Source organism: Perissodus microlepis, chromosome 17, assembly GCF_051167445.1.
Source record: "Perissodus microlepis isolate ML-2025 ecotype Zambia chromosome 17, ASM5116744v1, whole genome shotgun sequence".
In the NCBI taxonomy this organism is placed as follows: domain Eukaryota; kingdom Metazoa; phylum Chordata; class Actinopteri; order Cichliformes; family Cichlidae; genus Perissodus; species Perissodus microlepis.
Window position 1 is genome coordinate 3,636,112 of NC_140477.1, and position 12,479 is coordinate 3,648,590.

General features: G+C 40.2%; 1 protein-coding gene across 4 annotated transcripts in view; it reads right to left on the reverse strand.

Moving 5' to 3' along the window:
* Nucleotides 1-23: 23 nt before the first annotated feature.
* irag2 (inositol 1,4,5-triphosphate receptor associated 2) overlaps nucleotides 24-12,479 on the reverse strand; it is a 29,310-nt gene continuing 16,854 nt past the window's right edge. For 2 of the 4 annotated variants that reach the window (XM_084909141.1, XM_084909140.1), the window contains exons 22-39: nucleotides 12,172-12,352; nucleotides 11,160-11,241; nucleotides 8,224-8,270; nucleotides 8,021-8,109; nucleotides 7,759-7,895; nucleotides 7,136-7,220; nucleotides 7,006-7,048; nucleotides 6,892-6,919; nucleotides 6,435-6,575; nucleotides 5,898-6,032; nucleotides 5,658-5,805; nucleotides 5,333-5,376; nucleotides 5,159-5,227; nucleotides 4,506-4,564; nucleotides 4,144-4,242; nucleotides 2,126-2,152; nucleotides 1,365-1,513; nucleotides 24-796 (exon numbers count right to left, since the gene is read on the reverse strand). In XM_084909141.1, coding sequence (XP_084765267.1) covers nucleotides 654-796; nucleotides 1,365-1,513; nucleotides 2,126-2,152; nucleotides 4,144-4,242; nucleotides 4,506-4,564; nucleotides 5,159-5,227; nucleotides 5,333-5,376; nucleotides 5,658-5,805; nucleotides 5,898-6,032; nucleotides 6,435-6,575; nucleotides 6,892-6,919; nucleotides 7,006-7,048; nucleotides 7,136-7,220; nucleotides 7,759-7,895; nucleotides 8,021-8,109; nucleotides 8,224-8,270; nucleotides 11,160-11,241; nucleotides 12,172-12,352 — 1,706 coding nt within the window. In that variant the 3' untranslated portion in view covers nucleotides 24-653. Of the gene's footprint in view, nucleotides 797-1,364; nucleotides 1,514-2,125; nucleotides 2,153-3,009; nucleotides 3,136-4,143; nucleotides 4,243-4,505; nucleotides 4,565-5,158; nucleotides 5,228-5,332; nucleotides 5,377-5,657; nucleotides 5,806-5,897; nucleotides 6,033-6,434; nucleotides 6,576-6,891; nucleotides 6,920-7,005; nucleotides 7,049-7,135; nucleotides 7,221-7,758; nucleotides 7,896-8,020; nucleotides 8,110-8,223; nucleotides 8,271-11,159; nucleotides 11,242-12,171; nucleotides 12,353-12,479 lie in introns of all 4 variants that reach the window. The other 2 variants (XM_084909143.1, XM_084909142.1) reach the window with 2 other exon arrangements.

Consider the following 12,479-nt stretch of genomic DNA (forward strand, 5'->3'; position numbering starts at 1 on the left):
CTTGGATGCACATAACACACATCTTCTATTGTAGAATTGGCTACTTTATTTGTGAAAAGATCCACGCATCTCCTTTGGAACATACAAAAGTGTATGAAGTTGTGGCAACCACAGCAAAAACTTGAAGATGGAAAATACAAAAAAACAAAAACAAAAAACGTTGGTGTTGAAACTGTAATAATGCAGAAATACAAGTTAAAACTCATAATCACATTTTCCACTCAAAACTAGCAAACTCATAAATATAGACTTCATAAACACTTAAGAGTTTTATTACCAGTGTTTAAAGAGTTAAGTTATAAACTGTCCTCAGCAACCAATGAGGTAAAATTCCATTAAAAATGCTGGTATTCTCCTGCATCCTCAAGTACATAAAATGTGTTTAAAAAGCCACAGGTGGAGCAGCTCACTGAACAGCTGAGCAGCACTATCACACATGCATACACACAGATAATCTTATTTAGCAAACATAATGTGATGCATAAACTCCTCTATGGGGTTAACTATTCCTGAGGCCAGGCCTGTGCTGTCGATGCAAGTCTTATAGGAATTTGCAGGCACAGTAAACATCCCAACAGCCTCTGCTCTCCCAGTGCAATAAATATCTCTGGAGGGCTGATGGGCACTAGCACCATCGACCCTCAGGACTTCGACTAGACAGGGGGCTGGCCATTGTACCGGAGCCCTGTGTAGGGCCACAGCAGCTGCTGGATGGTCATCCAGGAGTCCCCGGTCCCTACAGGGGCTGCGTCTACGGCTGGCTGCATCACCAGGCTGGCCAGCAGTGCCAGGAGACCTATGCAAATAATGATAACAATAAGAATCCTTTGTTTAATTAAGAAAACACCCCCACTTCTGCATGGATAACAATCTATGAATTATTGATGTTTTACTTGAATGTTACAGCTGTGCTATTGCTGGGTACCTTGATGCAATTTATCTGAAAAATACTAGGTAAAGATTTAAAACACACGGTATCAAGAACAAAGTACAATATTGGTGTCAAATGCATATATGGCAGTTTTGACTTTGATGGCACATTTTCAGAAAAACTGAACAGGGGGCGATATTAAAAACGCAGCTGGAGGAAGATTTTGCAATTAGACCAACTATCAACAGGTCAGTAATGTAAAGTTTCATGAATTTCCAAGCATGCTTAGGCCCTCAATAAAGGAGTTTATTTGCCAAAATAACTTTACCATTACAATTATTACGCAACTTAGGGGTTGCCAAAGCATCAACGTTGAGACTTCAAGGTGGGGGCATGACAAACGAGTGGAAGATGTCACGGTCTGTCCTTTATATACAGTCAGTGGAGTGGTTCTCCTAGGTTCAAACCAGTAATGGTAACAAAAGGAGCCTACCCGCTAGGAGCACCATCATGGCTAGCCAAAGCCAAAGACCCCTGCCACCTCTGGCTACTGCTGCTGCCGTCCGGGAACTGGTTAAACTATGGGACAGAGACTGGGCCGCTCCTGGTTCTGCAGATGTAGGGCTGGATGAAGGGCAAGGCCTAAAGAAAACGAAATAACGTTATGACACGAACTAGGTAAGACATGGTTACTATGGAGAAAAAAAAAAAAAAAAAAGATAAAATGTTAAAAAGATAAAGCGAAAGACTTAAGTTACCAAAAATACTTAGTTGACGTAGTTAGCTTATTTCAGGACACTGTCATGAACACAGTAAAATCTGTTGGTCATTTGTGGTAACTTAATTACAGCAGGCAGTAAATTAGCTGTGACTTGGCTAAAATTACAATTTAAATGCAGTTAAGTGCATTTAACCACACATCTTATAACTGCGTCAAAGCACAACCATACACATCACTGTTAGCATAGAAAGATGTCAGCAGTTGTTAATAGCAGTTGGCACTGAGCTGGATTTCAGCATTAGCTTATCAGGCGAAGGCAACAGATAATTTTGGCCTGAGATCTGTCAACAGCAGGAATGCTGCTTCAATTTACTTTGGCATCATTGAGAGTGCAAGGTTATAAGTGGCCTTTGATTGGCACTCCTTCCAGATAAACATAGGCCTTTTGCATGCATTAATAGTGTTTTCCCCCCTTAGACAAAGTCAGAATCCACAATCACTTCCCACTTTGTATTTTCTCCCAGCACACTTACAGCATTACAAAGAGCTCATCCTGATTCCTGAGAGACGTAAAGGGAGGAAAAGAGGAAAGGATAGTTCAGATAACAACACCTGATCTGCATAGTTTGCATGATCTGTCACCTCACGAAAACAAAGGAACAGACCAAGGTTTGCACATAAAACTGAAAAAGGTGGCCGAGCATGTTAGTAGATGACAAAAGCAAGCCTGGAGAACTTGGACTGGTTATCACGTTGAATCAAAAATGCAGAAACAAGTCATAACACAACACATAAAAAAAGCATGCATTAAAAAGAACACATCCAAAACAAACAAAAACACACAAAGTCTCCAGCTGAAGGAAATGATGAATTTCAAACAAAAGCCTCTGAGCCCCTTGAGCATAGAAGCTAGTCCAGCACAGATCTACATCATGAAAGAGTTTCATCACTTAGGAGGTCCCACAACGTCCTCAAAGTTTTGAAACAAAAGGATGTGAACATCAGATGTTAAAGACACATTACATTTCTGGTATTAATGATACTTTGACCCAGGCCTCTGTTATCATTATACACAGCAGCAGGGCAGTGTTGACCAAATAGTATAAATGGGGATGGGGTCTTAAAATTGATATCATCATTAATGCCAAAATGTTACATGACTATTGATTGATTGTATAGAGATACTGAAATTTTGTTATGATATGCAATAACTGGTGAAAGTTCATAAGTGGCAATGAAGCGGTTATTCCATTCTAAAATAAAAACATTAATATGCCACTTATGAACTCTGATATCACAAGACGTTCAGGTTACAACTACTGGAACCTGAGTACAGCTAAATGATCAACTCTTTCACCATGTGTCAGTCTCTTGGTTTGTTGGCAGACAGTAGTGGTGGGCATTTAGTTGGACTAACGTCTTAAGGGGCAGAATGAGTGAGGTGAGTTTGCTGCCCAGCTCACTGAGACTGGACCTCCTCTCCACCACTGTCTCCTCCTTCTGCTCTTCCTCGGACTGGCAGTCTGTGTTGTTGCAGGCTGTCCTGTGGGCATGCACGGGTCAGGCATTCAAACAAACTTTTCAGCTGCACAATGACATATGACCATTGCTACAAAACCACAATTTTGTGTGCACGTGCACACATGCCAAAGTCATGCATATGAAGCTAACAAAAGCAAGCAGAGAGACACCCCTGCAGCAGTCATTGAATTATATTCACCTCCTGCAGACCAGTAATTTCTCAGACATGAAGTCATGTTTGAAATTATAATTTGTTTTGCATGAATCAGTTCATTCCCAGCAATGCAGAGTATATGCTTAAATATAGCACAAAGCCATAAAGCAATTTCATGACCTTTCAGTTATTTGGAGATTATTCAGCGCTTGACTTCCATCATCTTTAGCATTAGCTTTGGCTTTTACATTAGTTTTCCAAACATGTGAAAGCATACGGTGCCCCATAAGAAAAACAAACATGTCACAAATGTCCACAGCAAAGATGTGTCACTTCAATATTTTGTCTTCTTTTTTGTCTTCATTTATTTATTAGTACTATTTATATTTTATCTGTTCTATTTATATATTAATTGGCATCTGTGTGTGGACAGCAAAGAAAGAACTTCATTGCACAAAGAAATGCCTTTTTTTCTTTGGACACATGACAATAAACACTTTGAACCTTGAATCATATAGAAAAGAGGCTTCAGACAAATACTTTCCCAAGCAAATGTGGATGGACCAGATGCATGAAAGATGGCTGCTGTGTGGTTTGCTGTCTCTGCGGTTTGTGCTTTCGACTTTGTTTCTGCTTACTAGCTTCACTATTTTCTTTTTAATACCCACAAAGTCAGTCAGCACTCTCTCACTGTAACAAAATTCTCTTGTTTTGTTCTCAATAACATCTGCTGTTGACTATCAAAATTATTTCTGCATAAAATTATACTGTAACCAATAGTGCACCTAAGAGCCGCCATTTTTATGCATCAGGGTCTGCGCTAAAAGAACTTTGGTGATGCAGCAAGTGCAGTATCCTCCTCCTCACACGTCTTACCCCTTCATCACAAGCGAGGGCTCTTCAGTGTCGACCCAGGGCACAGAGCTACTAAAACGTTTGAGTGGGGGACGCGCTGTGCTCTTCCCTGCCACATTCCTGTAAACCAACGTTATCACATAGGGGCATAACAACAACAACCCTCAAGTCATGATGCAACAAGCCTTGGTGGCATTAATAACCAACCAGAACCCACAAATCTTGCTTTAAAAGAAGAGTCACTTTAACAGTCACCGCCCCCCCCCGCAACAAAAAAAACCCCACACTGCTTTTATATACAGAGTATACATTTTGTTGTAACTTAACTTGAAGATAATTGAACACACACACACACACACACACACACACACACAAATACCCACCATGGGGACCGTCTGGTCAGTCGTTCCGATTCAACCTCTGAGCCATCTTGTGTTTTGGACTGTGTTGGGGGGTGGGGGGCAAATCAAGCCATCATGAAAACCATACTCTTAAATAAAACTTAACCACAATCATATTTTGTCTGAATACATGTTCTGTATCAATGCTCTGCTTGTTGCTCTTAGTTCATTTAACTTTCCCTACGTTTTACATGTCAAGGACAACTGCAGTTTGTCTAACTACAAATACAGTCCAACTACAGTGTGAAAATGTAATTTCAGTTTTCACTTTACACTATTATACCTCATGTCATTTTATAGAAAAAGACTGCTTCACATACACCTTTGAAATTAATTTTATTTATATTTTAAATAACTTGTGGACTACAGAAAAACTACAATTACAAACTACAAAATGCCAGCCTTTGTAGGATACCGTCATCCAATGAGCTAGCTAGCTGCATTCCACTTGATCCAAAGTTCTCAGTTTCAATAATTACTTAAGAATGAATGATTTTCAAGCTGAAATATTGAGTTCAGACTTTAAAATATAAGGAAAGCTGCATCTTTGGAAACTATACATACAGTGGAGAAACAAAAACACAATGTAACATATTTCCAATGTGATGATGTAGAGTCTTGCAACTGATACTCACTGTGTCAAAATGCATGTTGCCTGGGCCAGCACGAGAAATTGTTATCATGCTGCTCCGCCGGGCTGATGTCTATGAGAGCATGCGCGGTGGTGGTAAATATTGTAATTTACAGGATTAAAAAACAGTCAACAGAAATTTGAATAAATGATCATGATGAAATCATGTGTAATCCACCTTGCTGTACTGTGATGACTGTTTCTTTCTTTCACGGAAGTCATCTGGAAAGAGGAACATATAGGTTACCCTTTGTGTACAAGATGCATAGTTTGCATGCAAAATATCACAAGTATCACATTTTACACAGACCTGATTCCTGAGTCTCTACTCTAGTGAGTATAGTGGTTCATGTGAGCACAGCTACAAAAGCATTCATTACAAGGCCCAGTGCATATTTGGCATTTAACTTGGTATATAAAAAGTAATTATGAGTTTGCAGGAGTTTAAAACCTATTGTATGCTACGGTCAGACTTAGTATGTCTAACAGAAAAAGGGTACAACCTTTTTCTGTTTGTGATCCAAACGACCTCTCATTCTGCATGAGCGTCTCCCGCAGTTCCAGCAGCTCAGCATGCTCTTTGGTGTACAATCTCCTGAGGTTCTCCACGTGCTGAATCATTACCTCCACAGCCTTTCCAATACGACTCTCCTGCAAATCCCAAACAAAGGAAACCATTAAATAATGACAATCAAAGTTTGTTCCCTTGTCATGCAGAAAACATGTTTAAATTCTCCACTTACCTGATGAATCGCTCCTAGCATCTCAGAGCGACTGGACACCCTAGTCATGGACTGGATGAGAATATCCAGGTTTTTCTGGAGCCTCTGGATGATCTCCATTGATTGGTTGTCATTGTCACAAAGAGGAATAAGAGCCTAAGCAGAAAAAAGGGAAAATTGAAAAGAGAGAGCTGAAGAACCAGCGAGAAAATATCATACAATTTCCTCAGTTTATTTTTTTTATTTCAACATATACATTTTCTTACTTCTATTATTATTATTTTTTTACATATATTAAATAAATCGTACAAAATACATTAAAACCATTGTCCACATTCACTCCACTACACTTCGAAGCTCTCGTGACCTTTGTACCTGTCAGCCCTTTTACTCAGTGAAACCAATAATTACACAATATATTGCAACTTCAATCACACTATGTTTGTGCAACAACCCTCTACTTCATTTACTTACAGAGTTATCACAGCTACCTATGTTGTGGTACTTTAATAACAAAGATTAACAAAAAGAGTGCGCTCAACAGCTGCACACACACACCTGCAGTAAGCCCTGACAGCTGGATACTTCTTTGCGGACGTTCTCCTCGGCTAGGTCACGTGACCTCTCCTCTAGCCTGAGCCTCTTCTCCAAAGTGAACATGTCACACTTAAACCCCAGTGCCAGACGCTGGAACTCTGCCTGAAAACATAAGAGAGGCACTTTAGTCTGAAAAGAAGTATCCAAACAGCACCTCAAAATAGTATAAAGTACATTTCCATACGTTCTTCCTTAACATGGACAGCGGTTCTGGACCAGCAGAAAAGTTACACCATTGAAGTTGTGAAACTTCCACATGCACACACTTCATATTTCAAGAGAATTTAATAGACTTGATGAAAAAAATAGTTATAAAGTAAGTACTATAAAGTAAAACTTACTAGCATTCTATATGGACACACCATTTTTTTACAAGGTTAAAAAGGCAAACACGTGCAGGATCCAGTGGTATACATACCTCAATCTCCTTATCACTAGGTGACAGGCTGCAGACAGAAAGACAAGATCAGAAAACTTCATGTGCATACGAATGATTTACAGATTATGTCGGAATGATAAGAAGTTGTCTTACTTGTTCTTATCTTTGAAAGTGTCAGGAATGACTAACATCTCAGCTATAAGGAAACAAAAGCGTGCATGCAGTCATTCAAGTCCATGAATATTAAAAATGCATTTTAATACAATAAATATCTTAAACATACTTTCCGTGTCCGTGGCCATGCTGGCTACATTTTGGTCCTCCTGAACCTTGTGCTCCTTAACGGCCTCCACGGTGCGAGTCAGCTCCTGCAAGATCGGTACAAACATTCCAGGCTCTGTTTCTTTCTCATCCCGCTTTGCTTCAGAGTCCGATTCTTCCATACTCAAATTCTCTTCAACACCAGTATTTCTCATGGATTTCACTACTTTTTACATAATGAATTGGAGCTGAAGAGTCAACACAGCTGGTTGTGCACTTGGCTCTAGATTCTGAATGATCCGATCCTGAGTAGAGGTAAAACTCAAACTCTCTTCCTCCCTCTCTCGTGGTCATAGACAAGTGTTCACATGATTACACGCACACACTCACTCAGCAAGAAAGGCAGCATTTCTCTTCACGGTCCAGTCAAATGTCACCTTAATGGTGCCATCTTACAGCTTTGTATTTCAAAATGCTGTAAGATTTTTATTTTATACATTTTAATTTGGTTTTTTTTCCACTACCTTTCTCCAAGTACCATTTATAAAGTGGAGTTAAGCAGTTAAGAGCAAAGTCAGTGTGCAGGTCTTACTAGTTCTCGCCTATTTTTGCCACAGAGGAGCAAGTCCTTTTTTCTTCACTAACCTCCGAATGGCTTGGACCAGAGACCGTACTGGCCATGCCGCTCCCTGATTGGCTGGTGTGTGTGACAGATGATGCCGACTGAGGAGAACTGCTGTCAGTGAGGGTGGTTGGCTTGCTGCTGATGAGCTGGCCTGTCCCTGGAAAGAAGAATTGCTGTGTGGGTGGTTAAAGTTACACACAGACGCAGGAACAAAAAGCATAGCCATTTCTGGTTGTGGTTCATTTCTTGTTCCAGCATGCATATCTGTAAATTGTTCTTTACCTGCCGTGCTGGGCTCTGCTTTTGGAACCCCAGCTGCACCGTCCTGCACAGTCTCCTCTTCTTCCACCAGCACAGGTAGCAGGCTTGTGCTTGAAAATATATACTTTTACTTACACAATATTATAGCAACCTACACTTTTACGTCTCTATTTATGGTATTTTTTGAAACGAAGTTTTCTCCAAGCTGACGTTGAACGACTCACCTGTCCTCAGCTGGTGATCTGCTGGCCGACTGGTCCTGGCTTAGGCTCTAAGATGGACCGAATTAAAAGCGACAAAGAAAAGGATGAGAAAAAGCACAAGGTGGCCTTGAAGCACATTTTCGGTCCCAAGAAATTGTTAAAAGCTGCATGCACATAAATGTTCGTGTACATGTAGCGTACCTGTCCCATGGCAGTGAAATGCTATCTAAGCTGTACAGAGTGTGGAACAGAAAGACTGGATTGATTCCTTATATAATGTGGAGCTACATGGAGAGCTCTGCTGTTTTATGAGTGTGTGTTGCCGAGAAGAGTGCACAGTTAACACTGGCACAGTGCTAAGTAGTGGAGGCGGACTGTGTGCACACAGTTGTATGAATACACTCATACAACGTAGCAAGGTGAGAGCTCAGACCAAAGCAGTAGGATATTGTGTAATAAGTGTAGATAATATGACTTCTGACACAACTGCTTCTTTATTTGGCTGCTGCTTTAGGGGTCGCCAGAGCGAATAATCCCAGCGCAGCATCCTCCTCGGTGACAACAGCCAAATTTGAGCCCTACTCTCACCACCACGTTCCTGTCTTTTCTACTCTCGCTTCCTCCAAAGAGGCCTTACTCCTCTCCTCTTCCTTTGTCTTCGGCCAACTGTAGCACAGTTTTCACCGACATCCTGTTGACCAACAGCACTGGAGGTAGTCCACATCATGAAACATGCGGATGTTTTCAAGCTTTTGCATCAGAATGCCTTCCTGATGCAACCGTCTCCTTTTATTTGGGCTCGCAACACCATTTTACACCCAAAGCAAAAGGTGGAAAGGTTTGAGGCGTGGCTGCAGGGGAGGCGATACATCTGAGCTCAAACAGCTCATCACACCTCCCCTGCATAAAAGGAGAATGAACTGGGTCCTGATGTTGTTGTTGATGTGCGCGGCTAGCTGCTGGGAAGCTGCAGCTTAGAGTGTAAAGTTACGACAACCGGAGAATAAAAGTGCAGAAAGCCGTTGAAATGTGGTCGGGTCTGTCGCGCATCATTTACACTGCCACTGAGTGACAGGAAGTGTGCACTCTGGACACTCTGGTCTATCACAGGGCTTCTCCAATTACTCTCGTGCTGTGAGGTGAAAAACCACTACAGCACCACACATTGTGAATACATTAATCTGATTAAACGTTCTTCTTGTGGTGCTAGATTTCCAATTTGTAATGCTGCATTTAGACTTTAGACCTGGACTTTCCAGGATCTGCAGTGCTTATCATCTTGCAGCCATCTACAAATATCTCTAAAAACAATGTCTGAAAATGTAGAGTACCGAACAGTTTCTGGTGCACAAGCTGCAGCACACCATTCTCATCACTGAGAAAACCTTTCGGTTGCGAGACAGGAGCCCCTGCTCAGTGCAGCGACACGGGCTTAGGGGTGAAACCTGGACAATCCGCAAGAAAAATCTGCACCCTTGATGATGCTGGCAACTTTTGCTTCTTTGGCCTAGGACGGTGACGGTGTCGACATTGGGATCGATGAACAATTTCTTGTAAACTTAGTACAAAACAAGTTTTTAAATTCAGTTAAATTTTATCATTTCTAAACATGCTGTGAGTGAGTATCTTTTTGCAGTTATTAAACCCGATAATCAAAGAATGAACAGTTTGACATTGTCAAGTCAAAAAGTCCCAAAAAATAAACAATGATTGATCAACAAAATAAATGTTTTTTCATTTGTTTGTTTTTTTCATATTAATCTGGGAAATTTTAGACTACTCAGGTTTTCGTATGCTGTGTCACATCCAACTGAAACTAAATAAAAAGTGCCACTATTGGGATAAATAATATGGTTGACTTTATTTATATTCTTGTTGTCAATATGAACGAAGTCCTATGAAAATGGATTCATTTACAAGTAAAATTACAGTTTGAATATATTTGAATAATTGGGTTCAAATAGAATACTCAACTTTAAAAAGATAAAAAGCCTCAATTCTTAGTTATAAACACTGACCTGGCCATAAAAATAAAAACAATCACTATCTCTCAGTAGGGCGGCAGGCCATAAAGTTAACATCAAGTAGGAGACTAAATAAAACAAACCGACAGATCTGGCAGAGAGCAGGACACACTAGCCGTGGTGAAACAACTCAGACATCTGGGGATGGTTCCCAATCTCCAAACAAAGGAATGTAATATGCAAAAATGTACTTTTAAAACCCATTCATCTGGACACAGAAGTCATTCAAGAACAAACAATAAATTAAGAGGTAAAAATAACTAATAAATAGTAGTCAAGTAACTGTGTAACTAACTTGTTGAGCAAAAATGCTAAAGAACACACACATTCAGATTGTGATTAATTATATTTGAGTTAAATTCTTGTTTAAAAATTAAAGACTCTGTTCTTGAGATTTCATATCTAATACTCTAAACTTAATTTTGTTTTGATTAAGATACTATGTATAACTTCTTTGCCTGTAAACTTTACCGATTTCAACATGCTCTGACAGATATTAGATTTTTCATCGTTTTTTATGAACTACACAAACCTGAGACATCTTGAAGTAAACAGTTCTCTGTTAAAGTTCTTTAACAGTTATCAAAGAACTTTAACACAGACTTTCATGAGCAGTATGAGGTATAACACACTTGCCTTGTATGTTAACAGAGCTGAGGGAAGCTGACAGTCAAGCCCATAACTCCTGATGTAACTAGCTTGATCAGTCTGATCACATACCTTTTCACTTTTCTAAGGAAAACCCAGCCCTGCCCAGCCTGTTGAACTCCACCTCCCTTTATAATACACCTTCACTGACTGAACACACACAAAGTTGCAAACAGAAAAACTGGGTCAAAAAGAGGAAGGGGAAGTATTCATGAGTGGGCGCTGAAAAGATGAGAGGAAATTGTTTTCATTTATGCATTAAAGCACTTCTCTTCTGCTACTAACCTTAATATAGCTCATGTCTCCGGCAGTTGAGTCCACCTTGCCTCCTTTCTCTTGTCCTTCGTGGTCCACACTGGTTGGCTGGCTGCCGACAACAGTTGAAAGATCAGAGATCAGCTTTTAGGTACTGTCCATTTTTGGATTCTTTATTGATATGCCTGATAAACTTTCTAGCTAGCTAATAAGCCAACTGACACAGTGAAAGGCAGCAAGAGAGATGAGGAACAGACTTCATCTCTGTGGAGGTAGACTGTGCCTATGCAAAGCATGGGCACAGAGATACCAATTAGCCTTTGCACTCCTCCCACAGCAATGAAAACGCCCATTTGACTAGCAAATGTTGCCCAAGTCGCAGGGAAATGTTCAAACTTCATGAAAGACTGCTTCAGTTATGACTACTGTGACTATTGATAATTCCTTTCAAGTTCCAATTCAAAAGAGGCCGTTTATGCTGCTATGCAAGAATAACCATGTGAGACTAAGTGACAAAACTATATTGTGTACTAAAGAGGCGTGTTTTCTGTGCCCCAGGTGAGGTTTACCAGTTCAGACCTCACACAATGATCTTTTTCAGTGGCACTGAAGGAAAAGGCTGACCAGGAAATGTTCATCTCTATTTCATACCAACTTTCACACTAGATGTGGTTGCAATTCACAATATATTCAAATTACCACATCACTAGTTGATCATCAGTGATAAGTAATCCTCTGGTTCTCTTCATCCCTTTCATTATCATATTCTGTCTTTTGGAAATTCCCATTTGCACATTGATGACTCTCACTCTCTCAGCACAAATAAACACAAAGTATCTTTGTTTTGCAGCTCTATCAAGTCTTGTGAACTGATTGCAACAAACTAGCCTCACAATTTAATGTAAGATGTTACAACTGTCTTTCTTGCAAACAACTTCAAAATTATATTTGGCGCCCCCTAGTGGCAATGACAAAAAAGTCAATGACAGCAATCCAAGAGGTTTTTTTTTTCTGGTAGCAAAGTCAATTGTTTGTCAGTCACCTCTCAGTCTGGGTAATGGTGTCATCTGATCCAGGTGAGGTGCTGTTGGGAGAAACCATATCAGCTGCTGTGGGAGGGGTGCTAACAGGAGTTATAGTTTGGTTCTGATCAGGTGGGTTTCTCAAAGTTTCAGCTGGACCACAGGAGTCAGACTGTCCATTTTCACAAGCCTCTGCACCTGCTGATACAAGAGCCAAAGTTAGTTTATTTATAGACTATCAGTATGAAATAATGTGAATATAATAGGATATTTCACAATTATGAGTTTCTCTTTTGTAATATTTTGCACTTCATTCAGTGCAAACTGG